The following is a 22,359-nucleotide window of genomic DNA, read 5'->3' as shown; positions in this document are numbered from 1 at the left end:
AATGGTTACTGGGAGTTACTTAATTGCCTGGCATCACCTTTACTGCCTTTCCTGAGCTCTCTGTATTTTGTTTTCATAATGGCGTGCTATAATAAACATCACTTGATTTCTAACTCAAAGAGTATCTGACCCCAGAAAATATGCTTAGTATGATCTAATGGTTAAGGTGGGTAGCAGAAATTCAGGTTTTCTTGTTTACAGGAGAAAATGCAGACAAATGCATTCTGCTGTAGTTAGTTACCTGTTTCTTCAGAGCTGAATTGTTTCTTTTATATTATATGCATGCAATCATTTCATCTCACCTCACTAAGCAGTATGTGCTTTATTGGATTTTCTAAGGCTTTTGCAAAGGGACTTGTTTCTTTGTAAATAGTCTGGACTTGTTTAACTTACCCTTCATTAGGCTTGATTTTTGAATTCTAAATATTGTGCTCTGCAAGGATAATAATAATATCCAGGGATCAAAAAAGCACTTTGCAAATATGAAGGGTCAAACTCTGCCATCCTTTAGTCCTGTTGATTTCAGCAAGACAAAGGACTCTGCAGCATGAAAAAGCATCTAGCCTGTTTTATGTGAACTTTGTGTTCCCTTTGTGCTGTTAAGAAAACAGTTTTCTGTTGGTAAACTAAGGTCGGGGCAGCTTAAGCGATGTATCCAGTGACTTGCAAGGGATTTAAGAAATTGCATCACCCAAGTGAACAGCATGTGCATGATTTATAGGGTAATGCCTTTGGCAAAAAGTAAGAATCGAGCCAAAAAATTAATGTATGTGGGCATCAGCTGGTGATGTGGGGGGGAAAAAAGCATGCTGTGTGTCCCAGTTTCTTCCCACACCACCAGGAAGCCATGCTATTTTACAGCAAGAATGAAAGGCTCTGGGCCTCTGAACTGTGAAGGTTCAGATGAGCCTGTGCAGTCAGAGCAATTTTCTTGGCACCCTGTATTTCCTTTCAAGCTTGTGTATTAATTCCTTCCCACTGTGCTGCCACTGTTCCGTCGCTGTCAGCGAATCGTGAAGGTGCATGGGAACATGCTTGGCAGCCCGCAATGGTACCTGTCCCAAGAATGTTTTGCAGTAACTAAAGGAGATACACTGAAAGGAGGTAGCTCTTAATGCCATTTCGAGGAAACATCCAAAACGCCCTGCCCCTATTTCCATATAAGAGCAGAGAAGGCTCTGGCTGGAATAGATGTTAGAAAGTAAAAAGAACAACAACATTTTCCACACTAAATCTAAAGCTTTTCTTCACTGCTGGGGAAAGTGCACTTTTTTTTTCTCTTCTTTTTTTACCTCCTGGTAGGGAGAGGCATGACTTATCCCAGCGGCAGTGCCCAGTCTGGAGCAGGGATTTGTACGCTGGTGTTCCATATCCTGCCTCCTCCAACACTGCTCAGCCTCTGAAAGCAGTCTCAGTCTGCTAGACTTTGAATAAATGATTGGCAGAGGAGGAATTTAGAGGATGGGAGGTCCAAAGTAAAATCTTTGGTCTCAGTCAGAATTCTGTGTAGTTTGCAGTGTGCTATCTGGGGGATTCTGCTCTGTGCTGAAGGCGAGCTTGTTCTCTGTGTATCTACGCACTGTTTTATAATGCAGTGATACCTCTTAACAGATATGCCCTGAAGTGCTTTTAAGTGAAGATTGCTTTCTTTAATAGGTATATCTTAAGGTGAGGAAGGTTAAGGAGCTGAGCTGGATATGCAAATCATGCAGGAGCTGATCTGACTTTGACTGACAGCAGTACTGAGAATTAAGCCTTTGTGCTTGGGTTGTCAGAGGTTAATGAATGTCCCAGCTTGCCTGAAAACTAGGACCTGATGCACCTGTGACTTTCAGCTTCCCTCTCGATAAGCTGTAGACAATTGTAATTATCATTACTGTGTCCATACTTAGTCGTCATTGCATTAGGCTGCATGAACACAGAACAAAAAGGTCCAGTTCTGCAGCCTGATTTATCAATTAGATATGTCACTGGGTGGAAGGAGGAGGTGGATCCTGCACTCGCCTTGGGGAGCTCGCTCGCTGCAGATCTGATCTGCACAGCACCTTGCAAAAAGTGCTGATAAGCTGCTCAGAAGCAAAGTAAGCCACAATAAACATCCCTGTGGGTGGATAGTGCATCGCTGGCCTGACCCTGTCATCGTTGCGCCCTCTCCAGAGCGCTACGCTGCCCCCGGGGACCCTGTGAAAGAATCGCACCTTTGTGAAGGCAGGAAGATGCACCAAGCTCACAGGGGAAACATGGTTTTCTTCGAGTTTCATTTTAACAGCTCGCAAGCCTTGTCTGTGCTAGCAAGTGGTGTTCCATTTCCAACTTTTGCCACCAATTTTAGCTCTACTAGTAACGACAGCACTGAGAGCAGTAGTGTAGATAACCATCTAATAGCTTTCGGCATGCTGTACTCCATAGAGCTCCTTGACTTGTTTGTCCAGTGCTGGAGAGTAGCAACTCTTTTTTCCCCAAAAAACCTTTGTGGAGATGACTTTGTGCAGTGAGATAGTCTCCTGTTAATTATTTCATGGACTCCAAAATCTGGGTGTACTTTGAATCTGGGGTCTGGATTGGTGTCTGCAGTGAAGCAGATGCTGAGAAGGTGGTCGGTGTGCCTTACAAATCTGAGGAAACTGGTGTTGGGGCTCACAATTGTAATTTATCCCTCAGGCAGACACTTTAAAACTATTTCAATTTCCTGTGGATCTTGTAGGTAATTCTTCACTCAGTACTAGCAACACAGAGAAATGTAGAAGTGTTTGTATTTGTGACTGAAATAGAACATGCTTCCAAGAACAATAATGAACAGTTTTTATTTCTCTGTTACATAGCACTACAGATGTGTATATTTTTTCCCTATAAATACCTAGAAAGTAAAGAATATTCTCCAGCTTATGATGGGATGTCATTATGAAAATAATTGCCTTTATTATGTGAACTATAAACTCTTGTAATGAGCTCGCCAGTGAGAAGTCTGTAAAAGTCTCTCATTTTAGCCTTGCGACAGGAAATGGCAGCAGGAAGTGAACTGAAGGGGCTGGAGCTCAGTGCTCTGTGTTCGAGCGAGGGGATAAAGTACTTGCATTTGAAATGTTGATGCATAAATAGCATTCATTTTCTTAATGATAAGGTTTACCAACTTGCAAGCATTACAGGTTTTGAGTTCTTTTTAAGGTTATCTCTTCCTGATGAAAGATTGTAATCTGTAGCTGCTGTAAGCCAGCGGAACTCATGAATTCGGTACAGTCAGTCCAGCATACAAAAGCAGAGTTTGGGTAGAGGAGTTTTAAGATCTGAACTCAGAGACACGTAACTGAGCCCAGCTAAATAAAAATAGGTCAGAGGAAGCAACTAGATTGGATTGTGCAGATAGAAACTTTTGAAGTGCATGTATTCTTTTACTTTTGATCTGGAAGAGAGAGCGAGCTTGAAAAGCAGTCATAGAGCTATCAAGGATTTGGAATATGCTAAAGGTCAAGGGTGTTAGTTTTGGTTGGGGCCCAGATCTTACAATGCAGTTAAAAAAAGAAAAGGTTTGGAATTCCCCCTTTTATTTATTTTAATTGTCATGTAATAATTTGCAAGTCAGATGTTGTTGGTTGCATTGTGTTTACTCCCATCTGTGTACTGGTTACTGCTGCTCTGCTGTGAGTGATAGAGTAGTTTCATGTTTCTCTGGGAGAAAAGTGCAAATGGACTGTGCTTTCCCCTGCCAAACTCTTATGGTGGCCACATGGACATCATGAATCATCGCTAGGACAATGTGGGTGGTGGAGGAACAACCCAAACAGAAAGCGTACATCTTTGGAGTAGATCCACCATAAATCTTTCAACTTGGCCATGCAGTGTAAAGAGAGGAGGTGGTGCTCTCTGTGCCCTCTGAATTGATGCAGCTGTCAAGGCCTCTGAAGCATGGACACTCAAAGTGCATTTGACAAAAATAAATCTATCCAGCTCTAGATTCAAGCAGTGGAGTTCTAGTTTCTTTTTTCTCTGAGTTTCTGCACGTCTGTCACCTCGGTGATCTTTTCGTGACAGTGGTTTCTTAGGACACTAATAGCTAGAGCGGATGAGCTTGGACATACTCGAATATCTACTGTTTTCAGGAGAGCTCACCACAGGCCAGGATTGGGACCACTGTGTTCAGTGTGTCAGTAGCGAGTTGAGGCTTTCATCTGCACAGTGCCCAAAATGCTGTGTGTGAACGGAGGCACTTGCCTCCGTACCCTAGAAATGAACTACAGAGCCTGTGCTACTGCCCAGGATACCAAGACCCACAAGCCTTTCTTCTTCCCCCCTTCTCGTTCCAACTTGTACCTTCTCTGGATTCATCCTGTACCCCCTTTGGCACACCTGATAGCTTTACTAAAATATCTGAAATAAGATTCAGAGTTCGTTGCTTCAGGTACGGCAGCGGCATTCACGCCTTCATGCACAGCAGGAGCTTGAGGTGCATCAGGCATCCAACCTCTGCCCATCCTCTTTGAGGTGGGGGGCTCTCTGCTCCTTGGGTATATATTTATGTGTTGCTGTCTGTCAGGGATCGCTATGGGAGATGGGCTCTCACTGTGCATCCAGCTACGCTGACTGCAGTGGCTCGTGTGGGCAGAAGCACCCATAGCCTGTTTTATCCCAATATATTCATTTACATCCCTCACAATGGCTTGCCTATCACTGGAATAACAATAACTATTCTGACAATAGCTGTATACTACTTCACAGTGTCTCTCTGATTTCCAGCACTTCTGTACATCTCTCATTGCAGATGTGCTTATTTTAACACTGAGCAAATAATTTCAGTTTTGACACATATTACTTCCACTTTTAGAAGCAAGCAACCAGGCTCTAGAGTGATTTTGCTCTCAATCTTGCACTTTTCAGTATTCCTGCTGCATAACAAGCTAGCAAATAAGCACAGGTTTTGGAATTTCCACTTTCTTGAAAAAGTCTTGTTTATAAAGCACAATAAATTGGACCCAGTGATGCTATCAATCTTCCTGTACCTCTCCCTGCAAAAGTTAAAAGGAAATCACAGCTCCTTAGGAAGGTTTTGTATTCACAACCTGTAGCTGGCGTTTGTGATGATTTGTTAAATATATATTTAGATACAGTTAAAATGCACAATAGATTAAAAAAATATAGAAAATTAAGAATTTATAGTTTCTTATATTACTCCCTTCTGGCCTGCAGCTGCAGCAAGAGCTCAATACTTCTGGGTGTTTGAGCATGCTTGTGGGGGACTTGCTTATGAAAAGCAGCCAGGGAGTTCAGTGAAATGAGGTAAATACTTTGTTAATGGGGTGTGAGAGTCCTCAGCAGTCAGTTCTGAGCCCTGAAAGCTGCCAGGCAGCAATGGGAAGAGTGGGGAAGCCTTGACAGGCAAGGAGTTAAAAGGGGTGATGTTTTACTTTGAGCAGAAGCTCCTGGGGAGGCTGAGTCTACAGTAAGTGTTGCCCCAGACCCATGAATCCCAAGGCATATACTGGCTGACATTTTATCATAAGTAAAGCCGCTATTGCAAGTGCTCTTCTATGCAGTAAATGCCTTTTACAGCCCATATGTGTTGTAATTGTGTAAGATGATATATATCTGCTCAAAGTCAGCCAAATGACTTGAAACATGAAACAGTCTTCTGGCCAGGACAATTCACTACAGAAAACTGTGATGGGATGGCCTTAGACACGTGTAATGTGAATAGAAGGTGGCTTGCATATTGGTTTTGCTGACAGTGAGGATCCAGGGCTGAGGATCATGGTCCTTTGTGAGAGATGTGAAAAAAAATAAGACGACTGTTGACAGCAGTGTTCCCCTTTTCTGTCATGTCATCTGAAATTTCTCACTGTGCCCCAAACAGGGAACTAAATGCCTGTTAGTACTCTGACAGTTTCATGAATAATCAAAAAATTCCCAGGGAATACAAAAAAGAGCAAACTATTTTCAACAATTATCTCTTTGAACTTAATGATGCAAAATTAATGATAGAATTTTCTCAGGCAAATTAAAGATAAAAAGACACCAAAAAGTTCAAAAAAACCCTTCAATTTTTTCCCAGATCCATCCAAAAGAGATGTTTGCTATTTGACCTCAGTAAACAGCTTTAAATATTTAATGCAAGCTCCAAGCTTCAGTTCTCTCACTGAATGCCTAAATTAATGAACTGAAATTGAGGGTTTAAGTTATGCAGAATTGAGAGGAATGGGACATGTCTTAGAACTAGGATCATTACTCTGTCACAGACACAATCCATTGCTGAACATGCATTTCAATGTAGATTTTTAAGGCATCTTAACCTGAGACAAAAGCCCAGCATATGGAGAAAAGAACCCAAACTATTGTTTGGCTTTTTTAATGCAAAAGGCTAAGGAAAAAAGCACAAATATCTGGGAATAGTTATAGAGTTAGCAAAACTAAGAGTGGTACTGTAATCTTAAATGATTCAATTTGTTTGCAACATGTGAGGTTCTACAGAGAGTATGTGAAATAAATTTGCTATCTTGCTATTTTCTTGATAGTTTAGAAAGAGCACTTTCTCAGCTCCATGCAGCCTGTGGCTGGAGTCCAGCATTTAAAGCTGGATGCGTATCTTGTGCACAGTAGACCTGCAGAGTGATAGGATGAACCAGGGCAATAAATTAGAGATGTCTCCATTGGGAGGCCCACCTGATTTTTGCATTAGCTACAGGTGATCCCCTTCCAGGTTAATCTCCTCTCCTCATGCCTCGCAGCGCACCAAAGTAAGGCCATGGCAGATTGGAGCACAGGGCCTGCTTGGTGGTGTTCTCTGCAAAAAGATGTCAGAGTAGGGGAGGATCAGGGAGGTTTTGTTCTCTGAGTTTTCTGTTTTGTTTGTTCTTTCTAAGCAAAAGAGGAAAGTGTCTCAGCAAATCCCACCATTTGGAACACTGAAGAGTAACAAGTGTTAATCAGGGGATTAGAGTTTGCCCTTTACAAATTAGAAAGTTTCAGGGTAAATGGGACAGGTTCTGCTTTTCCTTGTTGTTATAGCTGCTGAAAACCCAGCAAATATTTTTGCCCACAGGTTTACCCCCGGGCTGAAATGTGCTGCCTGCTCCAGGTGTTCTTGTAATCCCACAGGCCACTTGTCAGACATTAAACTGGGGATCCCAGAAAAACAGTGCAAAACAGGAAAAAATCTAAGGATCACACACACAAAAATGCAAAAGAGTGTGGCTGCAGAAACGGAGTTGCCATAGCTGTTTAGAGACTCAGCGAGACAGGGTGGAATCCAGTGTTTTGGAAGGTTTCCCCGTATGACACAAGATTTTGGAATTTTACAGCTGGTAAATCCTTATTAACACAGGCAGCCACTACTGGCCTGGATTCCCTGGCTCACTGTTTACTATGGGGGCGCCTAGTGGAAGTATGCCTGGTCCTGATTATTCAGCTTTGAATCTTAATTGTTTAAAGAGAATATTAAAAAATAATAATAATTCTTGTAATAAACAAAAGGCAGAGAGACAAGCTCCCATCACCTGTTGACAGAAAATTGATCATGTAGAAAGCTGGCACGGGGAGTGGAATTCCCTATTCTCCCACTTAGTCATCGCATCCTGGTGTGACTCATTTTATTACATGGAGGTTCCCAGTGGTTTTATTTTGAGAGGAGCTTTTGTTTAATAATTTATACACATACACACACACACACACACACAAACACACGTATAATCTTAAAAAACAACAGATCTATTTTTGATGAATTGGCATAAGGAATCATTTGGAAGAGCTCTGGAATGACAGCCTGCCCCTGCTGCTTCACTGCTCAACTACTGTATTTACGTTTTATTTCAGTGTGAATTGAGTTCCTCAACAATGGATGGGGAGAAATCTCCTCTAGACTTGTTCTCACTGTGCAAAATGTCAGATTTGGGGCTGGGCTGGATGGCGGATGACTAATCCATTGGCCTTTTACCTCCCAGACCTTGACTTGTATCTTTGGCCTTGGTGACTCAAACTTATGTCCTCAGTGCAATGAAGGCACTGGCCTCAGCTCATCATAAACAGAGCTTCATTAACTGCAGTGGGCAGTCTTGCTTCGAGAAGAAAAAGAAATCCATGGAAATCAAGCTCAGTGAAAAATTCAATAACTCTACTTTTGTGAGTTGTAAATTTATTCATGCTGTGTTTGCTCTAAAGTTTGAAAATTATTCTGAACCCCAGGAGACAACTGCTTAGGACCAGGTGCTGAGCAACCTTGCACTGACATGAAGCAGAGTAACTTCCCAGCTGAAATCAGAATTTGTCCCCCAAAAGAGCAGCAGAGACTGTGTGAGTGTACCCTTGCCCATAAGGTTTCTGCATCCCGGAAGTGGTGTCCATTCCGCTGGAAAGTGTTCATTGTTGTTTACTTTGTTCTTGGGGTGGCTCTAAAAAACCTTGACTTTTTTTCCAGAGATGCCTGTCATCTACTGATAAAAGCTGACAGAGATAATCGTGCTTTTTTGGAAGACCTTCCAAGAAACACAGTGAATAGGGACAATTCACTGCAAGCCCAAAGGGAACTCTGCAGAAATGTGTAGTCAGAGCAGCTGTCCCACTAGCTACCAGGCTCAGTTTCTTTGGGGAACTAGCATGGTTTGCTGCCTGGGAAAAAGGTAACAGGTTGTTCATTAAGTCATTTGTGTAATGCTTGACTGAAAAGCAATGTACATTTTCAAGCATAAAATCACATGCAGGCACAGAATCACATACAGAATCAGCACAATAGTATACTTAGTCTTCAGCTGGAGAGCACTGCAAAGAAAATTTCCTGAATCTCTCAGTCCATCAGTCATGCTTGTTCAAATAAAGCAGTAAGTTTGTTTCTCTGCTAGTTACTGACCCCAAAGTCATGAGTAAGGGATCGTGAATAATGTGTAAAGGCTGTAACTGGTTCAGAAAACCTTTAATTGGCTAATTAAAAAAAGCCTTATAAGAGGCTGCAGAGAATCACCCAAAATGTTCCTAATGCAGACTGACATTTTGATTTTCCCCAAAGTTTGAAGCAAGACTTTTGGTATGATCACAGTTTGAGTTAGAGAGGGTAGAATTACTTTCTTCCAACAACTCATTCATTCCTCCAAAGAGTGCTGACACAATCAGATCTCTCATCAGAGTTTAATGCTAAGTCTCATAGCCCTGAAGCAGCACAAAAATCTCTATTTCCTGAACATTTCACTGACCTGTGGTGTTAAAGACTTGCCAACTAAGACAAACCATTAAATGAGCAGGGAACCACAACAGTAAAAATACTGCATGAGGCAGCCATGGCTGGTAAGACCTCAGGGTCTAAATCCAAAAATATTTTATCATCTTTAGTGGAACTACTGCTCTTTTCAGAGGAGTGGATTGAATTCTCCATGGTGGAGGTAGAATTAAAGACACACCACACACATGGATCTGGCACCAAATTCCCATGTGATCCACACATGTACTGGGACATCCCTGCAGTGCTCTGCCTGGCATGTATCACTGTCAGGACAGCCCAGCGCGATTTGCAGAACACACCTTCTCTGCATCTGTGTGCTCACGCTCTTACAGTACCTCAGCAAAAATGATGCTGTTGCTCTTTTGCTATTTTCTTACCTCTCTACTGTTGATGCAGGTTTAATTACAGCTATCTGTACTTGTAGTCTTTAGATTATTAGTCTAGCTGGGGTTTAATCTTCTCAGTTTGCAAGCAGGGAGGGGATCAGTCATTTTTTCCCATTTAAGGCATGACAGAATTACAGGGTAATTAAGGCCAGAAGGGACCTCGGGAGGTCTCTGAGCACAACTTCCTGCTGAAAGCAAAATGCATCTGTAGTGTTTAGGTACCACCTGGGCTGCAGCACTGGCACTGGAGAGAAGGGCCTACTTCAGCATACCCAGGTCGTGATGCATGTTTTGTACTGGGTGCTGTGCTCTGCCATCATATCAGCATTGTGGGTTTTCATACATCTTTACAGTAAAAATGCCATTTTTGCTGATGACTTTCTTCAAACATCCACTTTAATTTCCTCCTAAAACAATTATCATTTATGCACATTCTAAAGATGATAAATGTGTTGACAGTTTGGCGCAAGTATTCCCTGTTAAAAATTTCCCTGAATTGTCCTACAGATGGGCCTTAGACTTCTCAGTTTATTCCTCCTGCTGTCCATTAACTCTCTGAGTGTGCATAATCAAAGGACTGCTTTTCATTATCAGCAAAAAGGATAAGTTAAAGTAGAGAGAGACTTCTGAATGCAGTTGCATTTTTCATTTTATTCACAGCTTCCCTCAACCTTCTGCCAACAGCTCACCGTAATGTGCGTATCCAGGGGGTTAAAGGAAAAGCAAATATTGTCTCGAGCTAAAGTTGTACATTCACAACTATAAAAGTGAATCAGTGAGACAGATGGAGCCACATCATGATATTTAAGCATAAAGGTCAGGGAGTGAGCTGCAGAGTGGTTATATTCAACAGGGCTTCAGTGCTTAAAGAAGAGGGATTGCTGCTGCTGACAGATTTGTTAGAAACCTGTTTAGCTGCCACAAGCATGAATATATCCAAACAGAAGCATTTATCATCATTAGAATGATAACCCCAAATACATTTATTTCTTATTTGGTTGGGTTTATTCTCATTTTTACTCTTAATCCCCACAGACTTTGGACTCAGCCTAAACATCATTTGATTTTTATGGTTGGCTTCATTAGCTTTTAGTGCAATTTCAGTGGCTTGGTTACTAAATCAAATCCACTGTGATTGTGGTTGCATATGCTTCACAGGCCTCTTGAATACAGCAGATTACTTGGAGGCCCGTTTCTCCTTTATTTTATGCATTTTGGACCAACAAATCCTTTTGATTTCCACCTTCTTTGTGAAGTGCTGTTGTATCTGCACAGACTGTTTGAATTTAGCAATACAGAAACAAAGATGAAAACATTCTGCCTGGAGGAAAACCAGTGTCAGATATTCCCACTTGGCTGTCCTTGTTGCCAGGACATCTTCATATTGCATTGCTTAGACAGTTCCTGATGTATGTGTCTATCAGAGCTCTTATTTTATGCCCTGTTTTGTTGTTTCCTTTTCCCTCTTCCTCCAAGAACTCTAATTTTTTGTCTTTTGGGTTTTTTGGGGGCGTGGGGAAGTTCCTCAACACCTACTATGATGGCTTCTTTTCACAAAGATCACCTAGAAGAGGACTCCCCCCATTAAGTATTTACTGCCTTGTCATCAGACAATGCATTTAGTATTTGCTGTATTAAACCCCCAATATTTGTCAGCTTCTCCCTTTCCCGGCACGTTTACCATTTCAACAATGGGGCAGAGTTAGCTGCGTTAATAGGGGTATAGATTTAACCTGCAACTGTCTAGAGCAGTGGCCAAAGTGAATGCTTATTGTTAAATAATGAAGTATTTTCCCTTCCTTTGCAGAGCGGTCCTTTGGGATGTGAGGGCTAATCAGCAAATTGGGCGAGAGCCTTGCCAGCTCTAATTACACAGCCCGCTTAGGCTGTCTCCGCTCCGGCAGTCCGTCACTAATCCACGTGTTAGTGTAGAAAAGACAACTGACTCACTGTGGGGGAACTTGCAACACTTCAAAAAAAAAAAAAGAAAAAAAGTCAGAATTGTTTAGCGTTTTCTCCTTGTGCCAGAATGCTGTGGCAGTAGTTGTGAGAGGAGGTGGAGGCCCGGGCCCTCTCTCCAGCTGTGAGGCTCTTCCTCGCAGGTAATTGAGGGACAAAGCCAAACTTCCAGGTATTCCTCAGTTGTCTTCACTTTCCCAGCGGGAAGGATCGGGGGTGAGAGGCCCTGCCAGCCCCGCCACAGTCCAGGCATCCTGCCCGAGCGCCCCGGAGCCGGAGCCGGCCCACCCTGAGGGGGAAGTGGCACACTGGTGGTGATGGCCTCAGGGAAAACCCTTCTCTTCCTCGTGCGTGTTTAAGGCCCAAAAGGGCTTCTCAGGTGTAAGGTGCTGGCGGAGGCGAGGGCCCGTCTGCTGCGGGGGGCACGCTGGGAGGGACCCCGGGCTGGAGGGACACGGAGCTGGGGCAGGCAGGGCCCTCCGTGGGGCTGCGGCCTGGCCCGGCCATGGAGCCCCAGCTCCAGTCCCTCTCCGGGAGAGGCTGCCCGGAGAGCTGAGCACATCTGTCAGCTCATTGTCTGCGCGGAGCGGAGAACAAAGAGGAAAACAACAGAAAAAATGCAAAATGCATTTAAAAATACTCTTTCATTTCCCTTTTCGCCAGAAGCAGAAGTACTTAAATAACAGAGGACAAAAGCAGCTCTTGCAGATTTTCCAAGAATTGGGAAAAATAAAAAGTCCTGTGAGAAGGACTGGTTTTAGGAGACTTCCACCCCTGTCCTGCCAGACCTGGGTGTGCAGTCTGGGCAACCCCCGCAGAAATGCGCCCGGGAGCTGCCTCCCCCTCTCTAAAGCAAACACCAGCCTTGCGGTTGCAGTATTTCATGTCCATTCATCTGGTTATGTGTCCCCTATTTATTTTAAAAATCAAACTTTCAGAAAGGTATGAGGCAATTTTTTTTCCCATCAGTATTTTTCTTCTGCAAATTGCTTGCCCAAAAGGCTCAATGGAATATAAAAATCAAAGGGGTAGAGATTAAAATCTTAAAAAAAAAATAAAATAAGGAAGGCATTGCTAAAAGATGTTTCTGGGAAGTGTGGGCGACAGTAAATTTAAGAAATATTTGTAGCCAGATGAAGCACTCAGTCTGTGTACAAATGTCCTGTCACTACTGATGTACTCTTATAGCACGGGGCTTACTTTGATGGTATTCCATACAAGGGGATCAAATTTTATTTTCCTCTATAAATACAATTTTGTGTAACTCAGAATGGAGACAAGCTGCATGGACATAATTAAGAGCAGAAAAACTTCTAGTGGTTCAGAAGCAGAGGCTGTTGCACATGCAATGAGGTGCTTTTACACAGAGTACAATGAATATTTGGTGCTTTATAGTGAGTTTAGGGCTGTCAGTGGCACTCTGTCACAGCCAGCAGTGGTGGCAGTGCTCAGGAATGGGTCCACTGTCAAGAGATGTTGGGCTTGTTCCTGAATCAGAGGAGATGTATGCTGTATATCATGGCTGAGGTTTCATATTGCATGTATAAGAAATGAGTATAAATAGTAAGAGGGCATGAATAACAGAAATCAAACACCCTATATAGCTGGTTTCCCAATTACAGTAAGAATCTGTCCTTGTTGAACTACTTCTAGAAAAACCTGGGCTCCTGTGAGAATGCAGAGCATCTGCCAGTTTCACAGTTCAGCACCTCTAAAAATCGCCCTTAAGTGGCTGAGTTTGCTTGCTTAGTGCACCCCCTATGAGACCTGGATTGTTAGCTAGTCCTTCCTCCACCTCCTTGTTCATTCCACCACAAACCACACTGGTGGGGAGCCATGTGGTCTTAGCTTAAAGTAGTGGAAAGTCTGCTGAGCTGGTAACCGAATGTGACCGTTAAGTTATCCGACCTTCTGATGCCCTCCATCAGTCAAGCGGGCTGAAATCAAGATGTTGCACCTGTGTTAAATATTTCATTCCTCAATTCAGCTAATTTCTACATAAATTTTAATATGTATGTAAGCTTTTTCCTGGTGAGAGGTGTTCAATGATGTGTTTAAATTAAATGCTGTTGCTTTTGGTTAGAACTGGGAAAGTGCTTGAAACTAAGTCCAATTTGAGAGTTTTGCTAACTTGATGCCCTTAGTTTGCCTCTTTTTTAAGTCAAGCTTTATGATTTAAAAAAAAAAAACCACAGTGAGGTTAATATTGTGATATTCTTCTAGATGGACAGCAGATCTGGGAAATGGAGGCAACAGTGGACAAAGATAAGAGCCAGCCTGTAAGTATGCAAAACATGGATGTCCTCTCCTTGGGCATCTCCGACAGCAAGTTGTATTCAAGGGTTAGTTTTCAAAGAGCATCTCAAAAGCAGAAAGAGCAGCTATCTTACTGCTGTGATGAACAAATGTCAAATGCTTCAGTAGTAAATGTGTTGCAAAAAGAAACTATTCATTTAGCAGTAACCCACAGCAAACTGAACAACCGCTAGATTTTGTGTTCTTGCAGAAGACTCTATTGTATCAGCCCAGTCCTCTGCAGGATGCTGGCTGTCCTGACTTCCTTTCGCCTGTATGGAAGTCTTGGGTGCTCTGTACTTTATAGGACAGGATTAGTATTTAAAATGAATATTGATCTTTCAAGGGAATGAGCCTCTTTGTTCATTTTGCTTAATGGGACCTTACTGTAGTTGTTTAGTGCATTTAGGAGCTAGCACTTACATTGCCATGGGCCATGTGGGCCTTGCAGAAGAGAACAGGAGACTCACTGTTGACTTCCATGGAAGAGAGATCAGGCTCTGTATAAGTAAAAAGCCTATAGAATAATCAAGTTTATTCTAACAAAAAGGGAATTCTGCAATACATACTTGTTTATCAAGCACAGTGTGATTAACAGTGCTGCTGCATTTATCATCGTTCTGTGTATTTTATTGTAGCTGCGACTTCTCTTCCCAAGTTCAGGACAACATCAAGTATAAGAGAGGATACAGTACATAGAAACCCACTTCATAGTACCAAAAATCTTCTAGTTTTTTACCATCTGCCCTTTTCTTCCTTTTTTCTTCTCATACCCTTCCTTATAGGCATGAAGATTTCTCTTCCTTTATACCTAGATGCATAACAGGAGATGTACACAAAAATCTCTGGTCAGCCTCAGTTACTAATTCTGTATTGTCATGTTTTGTTGTTTCAGAGCATGCTTTTTGTGGAAATACCAGAGTACCGTAACAAGCACATTCGCACAGCTGTGAAGGTGAATTTCTACGTCATCAATGGGAAAAGAAAAAGAAGCCAACCCCAGCATTTTACCTATCACCCAGGTAATTCTCAAGGACAGAGCAAGTTGTTGCTTAGTTCTCATGAGCAAGATTTTATTTTCTGCTATGTTGTTTTCTTGCCATTATTTGAGGATCTAATTTTACTAATTTAATTCAGCTGAGTGCAGCTAAGCACTCAACAACTGTTTGGTTTAAAGGATGCATATGATTTATGATCAAGAATTTCTGTAAATTTAAGAGGACAGTTATCTTGGTAATGTGCTGATGCTGCCCTGTTCACTTGATGGAGGTCTTCCAACAGCCTCAGTGGGAGCAGACTCAGTCTGTGACATGATGTGACCCTGTGAAAACCATGAGCGTTGCCTTCCCCAGCTGACATGTATGACACTAAGATAACATCAAATCTGGGAAAGTAACAAGGTCTTGTTATGGAGAAAGATGAGAAGTATATATTCTTCACAATGAGGCTGGTTAAGAAAAATATGTATGCTTTTCTGATGTTCTTCCTCTTGGGAATTGGTGAGCCATTCACAATAAATGCAGTAGGATTACTGATGAGATTCCCAGAATTTCTCAGCTTTGGCTGGGAGAAGAATATTGTGAGAAAATCAGAGTATTGTGTTTGTGGAAAACGGAAAGCATAAAATAACAGTACCAGATTTTATGTAAGCTTCATATGATGTCTTAATTTGACTAGTTTCTAAGGACAGGCAAACATTCATTCTGATTCTCATTTTGGTATCCTCCAGCCTGAAAATTTCTGGTTCTTTCCCTGAATTTATGAACTGTATAGGGGTATCAGGAATGTGAAGGTTTTGTATAGTTGTTAAATTTTCCTGCTATAGAATAGTATTGAGGAGTACAGTAGTGTCTCAATACGATCCCTAAAATAGACCACTTCAGAGAAGGAATCCTCACACTTCCAAAAAATAACCCTGTTGCATGACCATTATATGGTTTCCATTGTATGGTATTTCTGTACTGAGTTTGGTGAAGATTTGACAAAAAAATCATTAGAGATGTGAGAATTTGTCTGTAGCAGGCCATTGCTTATCCACACCAAGATTCACACAACTCTTACTAAATCATGGTCTTTTAAATGATGGTGTCAGAAAGGTCTTCACCTCCCAGTACTGAGGAAGTTAAATGCAGCAAAGGAACTAGAAGGAAAGCTTTAAAATAGTTCAGCTGTGCTTTTGGTTACTAGTTAAATGTTTGACAGAAAAATGAGGAGTTGTATATATTATAGAATTTCTATTTATTCAGTCTTCAAGGTACTACACAAAACACCTATTTATGGCTTCTTACTTTGCTTATGTCCCAGAATGGCCCTTAAATGAATTGAAATATGAGTTAAAGTATCAAATTTTTCAATTTTTTGAAATTTATGGTTAAATAGTTCATTAAAGATTTTCAAGAGCCTCTTAGTACAGAGTGTTTTCAAGAGAGACTCTTCCATGATTGCATATATATGACTTAATAAACTCAGTGCCTGCGAGATACGAGCTCACACATGCAAATCTTTTAAACAGTTTAAATCTCTTATTACTTCAAGGAAGACCTCTCTGTTTCTCATCAGCTCGTTACGAATAATGTCCTTTGCATGCTTTATTCTAGTACCATCAATCAAAACAGAGCCCATTGATGACTATGATCCAGCCTTAATCTGCAATACAGTACACAGTGGTCTGGGAACAGTAACACAGCCTTACTATTCACAGCACACAATGGTCACCGAATCCCCTTCCTGTCTTGTGGCCACTATGGCTCCTTGCCAGCAGTTGCGCTCAGGCCTTTCTTCTCCCGATTCTCGATACCATCAGCAGAATCCAGCCGCTGTAATATACCAAAGAAGCAAGAGCCTTAGCCCAAGCCAACTTGGCTACCAGCAATCCAATTTGATGGCTACACCAGTTGCTATTTCAGATGCCCATAGGTCAGTGCTGGTGCACGCTGGTTCTCCAGGCCAAACTTCAGCAGTGCTCCACCACTCTCCAGGCAATCAGCAGTCTTCTCCAGTGATTCACTATTCACCAACCAACCAGCAGCTGCGGTGTGGAAGTCATCAAGAATTTCAGCACATCATGTGCTGTGAAAATTTTACGTCTAATGTTGCAAGATCCAGCCAGCCCCAGGTCAGTCAAGCACAAAGGTTAAGTCCAAGTTCATATCCTACCGTGATTCAGCAGCAGACAGCCTCAGGTCAGCGAGCAGCAAAAAATGGACCACCGGTTAGTGACCAGAAAGAAGTGTTACCAGCTGGAGTCACTATTAAACAGGAACAGAATCTGGACCAAGCGTATCTGGATGACGGTAAGCACCTCTCTTCTCTTGTATGGGTCAGTTTGTTGGAGGGAGGGGGGAGGTTTAGGACTTTTAAATCCCACTTGTTCCTCGGCACAAAACCAACGTGGCCTCCCTTTGATGGGTGTGGATATTTGCTGTTTGCTCATGCTGCATTTTGGTCTTTAATCAACTGCATTTTTGGTAGATGGCAATGCACTTTGGCAACTGAGCAAAAAACTGTTCTGCAGAAACCCTTTGTCTTGTTTCATGCCATGGAGTGAGCTGTCAGGTTTCAAGCTGTTGCCATTTTGTTTCCATTTGCCAAAGGTTAGTTTGGAAAATGGAGAATCTGAAACAAAATGCACTTTTAAATTATTTTTTTATTATTCATATCAGGGCAAAGTCCACTTTGTAAAATGCTTTTGTACATTTTGTACCACAAAAAAAGCCCATTGAACAGTCTATCAAGGCCTGTAATGAATGGGGTACTGCTGCAGGCAAAACTATTGCAGATGTTCTAGATGAACAGTAGGACATTGATAAGTAAAACAATGCTGTTTCTTTGTTGTGAGCCAGCAGATTTAGCCTTTAGGAATGAATATAAGTTAGAGTAAAGCTTTCTTTGAACATACCCTGCTTATTCTTAGGTAGGCAGCTATTGGCAATCTGGTTGATTTGTTCTTTTATTGAAGTATGTTCCTTGCAAGAGGAAATCAATGCAAAGTTAGTAGTGCAGCTGGATGCTGCAATCATAAAAGCCAGTAGCAAACCTGACATTGATTTTAGTGGGAGCAGAGTGAGGTTGCTGGTTATGTTGCTGCAAATATAGGGCATTCTTATGCATGAAGTACAGACCTGATTTTCACATATATTCACTGCTGCTGTCCTCTCAGTCTAGGCAATTGCATGCATGATTTGATTGTGTGAATGTGCACCATTATGCCCTGTTTGAGATTTTTACTGCAGTTACTCACCTAGAGTTGTGAGATTGTGCCCATGAAAGTTTTTCTTTCTTCAACTTAGGTACTGAGTGCTCTGTGGCTGTATCATGTAGTCTTCATTGCTGCTTTTGTGGGCAGAGTAGAGTTTGGATCAGTCTGTGCCTATTAGTCTGTGTTTGAAATGTGGTTGATAGAGGTTTGGTGTCATCATGGTAGAATCTGGAGAGTTTTTACTGGTCCCCTTGTCTGAAGAGGAGTGTTGAATTAGGGTTTAACAGTGAATTTGATTTAGGAGATTTGCTGTATCTGCAAGAAAATAGCTGAGTAAAATCCACTTCACATTCAGGGAATGGGGCATGATAACAAAGCAAGATAATCTTTCTCATAGTAAAACTGATCACTGTGTTTTAAGGTACTTTTAATATGAGAAGCTGAGAGATTCTTCCATGTTTCTAAAAATACTTGGTACAAACCTTCTAAAAGAAATTTAAAAAGAATCTTGAAGTTAAAGCTAGCAAACTTCAGAGTCAAGTCAAATTCCACTTCAATAAACTCCCAAAATGGACTAGAAAATTAATTTTACTGGGTTTTAAATCAAGCCAGTAACATATAACTATAGCATAGTTCACAAAGGATGCGCGCTCAGCCTCCATGCTAAGAGGAGCAATTAGGCAGAATAGCAAGTTAATAATGAAATTCCAGAGTTCTGCTTGGTTGACCGGATCATCCTGAATTGATCTCAACTAAAGATTAATTTATCAGTTATGCCACCCAAGTCAGGCCAGGTGAGATTGGTCACATTCAGTCTCTGCTGACCTCAGTGAGTATACATTAGTTAGAAGTGTGACTTGGGGAACTGTGATTTACTTTAGGACTTTGCAAAATATTTCATTCTGAAATGTTCAGGACTTGAATTGAAAAGCCACTTTGTTTGCTGCTGGGGAAAAGTGACTCAGAACATAACAAAAGCCATATTTTTCCTGACTAGAAAGTTTATTTTTGTGCTTTATAGTATTAAAAGAAAGCAAACCCAAAGGATTATGGAGGCTTTACCCTCAAATCCCTTTCATCCAGAAAGCTCTTCTGAGATAAAGTGAGCTGTTAGGTCTTGCTGTGATTTTTCATGGATAGATACTGAGATGGTGGTTCCCCAGCCATGCTTGACATGAGTGCATCGCACTGCCACTGAGGCGTAGGCTCTTAGGCAATCACTTTTTTGGTGTCTCTTGCTTCCCTTCGCTCTTCTTCCCTTTCCCCATCTTCCTCCTCCCTCTTCTTTGTTCTTCTTTCTCTGTATTTCTGCTGACAGTCCAGCTTTCATCTCTCTCTGCAGTTGTGACCTCCTCTTGTCAACTCTTGTCCTCTGCCTTTGTGGTTAACGTGCAGCCTTGGTGTTCTGGACTTTGCTTCTATTCTGAGCTTGGCCACAAACTTCTTGAATGACCTGGGACAAGCCCCACTCTGTCAGTTCCTCATTCCTGAAGCTATTGTTTCTCGGGTATGCTGTCCCAGTCTTTGAGCTCTCCTGGAAGTGACCAGAGAAAACCATCTCCTAGCTAACACAATTACAATTTCTCTTTACCTCTTCCAGCTTCCTGCTGCCACTGCTAGCAGGATCCTTTGTTATCTTCTTATCTTCCCTGCTGTAAAAAAAAAAAAAGTATTTGTCTTCCCTGAAACCATGATTTGTTATTTGCTCAGAGCCTTCACTGCTCCACAGGGCACATAATACTGAGGACTTAGCACACTTAACCTGTCTTTACCTCCTGCCCTGTAAAGATAAGAGCTGGTTCCACCTCCACAGGAGGATTACAGTCAAATATGTGACCATAGCTCACAAAGCTGTAAGCTCTTGAGGCTGAATAGCACCAGCACTGCAGCCAAAACAGCACAGACCTTAAGGCAGGTGTTGGCAAGTATTTACCTATCTTCTCAGTTGGGTTTTGCTATGTGCGAGGACCAGTTTGTGCACTAGCTGCACAACTGATACCATCCATACTGGCTACCTTAATGGTAACTTTAGCATATCTGTATCTCATTTATGACCATACTGCAGACATAGAGAGCTGCCACGTACTTTCTTGGAAGGAGACATTTGCCCCTATTCTCCTCTTGCTGGTGCTACCTCAGAACAAGAGGTGCCTAGCCCAGCCTATGCAGCCCCCCCTTGCAACTTCTAACTTTCCCCTCCCCGACAGAATTACAAAACACCTGGTTATTGGAAGGAAGGCTCTAGCTCTCAAGTCATAGAGGTTGGATTTGGAAATGCAGCCATTAGGGAGACTGATGCAGGTTAGACATTGCCACACATATGTATACCTTCATAAACATATTCTTCCATATGACTCCACATTTCTCTGTCAAAAAAAACCCCAACATAATTTTTTAATATCAAATAATGGAAAGATGAATCCCCAGAGAAAGAGACTATTCATGAAAAATTGTTAGAGAAGCCTTTGTTACACACCTCAGAGATTCATTACTGCTGGAAATACTTCGGGAGTGGAGATAAGTCATGGCCAGGAAATCTTTCAGAATGCATCAGGTGTCCAGGCTAATGCTGACAAGCAAGTGATGAGCTTCAAAAGCAAGTAAAAACCCTAGTTTGAGAGTGCTCAGCATGTTTCAGCCTCATCTTAATATTCATAACCAAACCCACCCACAATGGTAAAAGTTACACAAACAACCACAGAAATATGTTGAGAAATAGAACATAGTCCTTCCAGGACCTTCAAAGCAATCAGATTAGCTCTTTAAAGCACAAACCCAATTAAAAATTTAGTTACTTACAGCACCATCCAAAATCCATTGGTGGGCCAGGATCGAGAGGGAGGGGGACCCAGGGCCAGGGGTACGGGTCATGCCCTGGACTGCCCATGCTCATGCTGCAGAGCCAGAGTTTTCCTGCATAGCCCTGGGGAAGCCACTCAGCTGCCATGTGCCACAGTTCCCATCTGCGACACAGAGATGTGAGGATTGTGTGACAAAAGCAGTAAGAGGATAAATGCATCGCAGACTCTAAAGCACTTGGATGAGACACGATCTAGAAGTGCCTTGTGGAGATTGAGTGTCAAGTATAGTTTTAGGCTCTTTCCTTATACAAATAATGGACATATAGTTGCTCTCTTGAATGTTATCAACTTGCCTGCTTTAGATTTAGCTCTTTTCAGTTCAGCTGTCATGTTGTATGCTTTTTACGTTACAAAGAAAAAATGATTATTGTTATTCAAACAGTGACTATCTAACCACAGCTGACACTCAGAACTGTCTGCTTGATACAGCAGCTCTGAATTATTTTTGGTGCATCAGTAATCTTTAATGGGGAGGAGAAAAGCAAGGCAGATACTTGTGTAGTGGTTTATAAGAGTGCTGATCAGCAGAGATATTTTATAGTGAACTCATGTATTTCACAGAAATGGCAGATATTTCTTTAGAAAATGGATCTGCAGGGTATGCAATGTGATGCTTGTAAATCCACCAGCACTTTCGATCACCTTCACTACGAGCAATATGTTAATTTGTGCAGTTTTGGTCCCCACCACAGTAACCATTGCCCTAACCATGGGTCTCATCCAAGGCCATTTGGGGTGTGTTAGGTCCCTACATTTTCTTTTTGTGTTCTTTCCTTTAGTAAGAAGAAAATGCACAGTCTGTCACCACGCTGGCATGAAATTAAATTCCAATCTCTTCTTTCCTCCACGTTCGGGAATAATCTTTCTTTTTCTGACCAGCTTTTTCTCCTTAGGCCGGTAGCTGTTGGGCACAAGCCTGAGCAGGGTGTACCTCCAGGAAACCCCGGGTCTCCTGGGGACCCGAGAAGCAAAGCTACTGTGTCAGCCCTGAGTGATCGGCAGCTGGGGGCTGAGCTCTTTCCTGCCAGCTTTGGTCTCGTGTCATCCTTCCTGCAGTGCACAGCTTGCTCTGCATTCATGCTGGTTCCCTGTGCTCCTCGGGGAGACCATCATGCATGTGTGGGTGAAAGGAGAGGGTCAGTACAACCACGAGGGGAGGCAGGACACAGGGCTCCCCCTCGCAGCCAGCGCGGTCCATAGGGCTTTGGCTTGGGTGCTGGCACATTGTGAGCATCCTGCTCACCCTTCCCAGGCCCTGCACGGCGGATGGTGGAGGGGGTGGCACGAAGCCAGCTCTGTCAGCTTGCTGCCAGGTGGGGATTTCCCTGTGCTGGGGGAACCTCAGCTGCATGGTGAAGGCAGTTTTAAGCCCTCCGTGCATTAGAGCAGTGGAGTCTCACTAGCGGGGACCAGGGTCCAGCTGGCTGCCTGGCTGTAGAGAAGCCACTTTTCTCTCTTAACACT

The 22,359-nt window shown here is 42.4% G+C and overlaps 1 protein-coding gene across 1 annotated transcript in view; it reads left to right on the top strand.

Moving 5' to 3' along the window:
- NFATC2 (nuclear factor of activated T cells 2) overlaps window positions 1-18,212 on the top strand; it is a 58,878-nt gene extending 40,666 nt beyond the window's left edge. Inside the window, exons 7-11 of the mRNA XM_074920602.1 lie at window positions 13,765-13,820; window positions 14,732-14,858; window positions 16,434-17,129; window positions 17,795-17,898; window positions 18,126-18,212. Of these exons, the coding sequence (XP_074776703.1) occupies window positions 13,765-13,820; window positions 14,732-14,858; window positions 16,434-17,129; window positions 17,795-17,898; window positions 18,126-18,212 (1,070 nt within the window). The remainder of the gene's footprint in view (window positions 1-13,764; window positions 13,821-14,731; window positions 14,859-16,433; window positions 17,130-17,794; window positions 17,899-18,125) is intronic.
- The last annotated feature ends 4,147 nt before the right edge of the window (window positions 18,213-22,359 follow it).

This window comes from Athene noctua, chromosome 16 (assembly GCF_965140245.1).
Source record: "Athene noctua chromosome 16, bAthNoc1.hap1.1, whole genome shotgun sequence".
Taxonomy (NCBI): Eukaryota; Metazoa; Chordata; class Aves; order Strigiformes; family Strigidae; genus Athene; species Athene noctua.
This window is presented reverse-complemented; position numbering and strand designations above follow the sequence as displayed.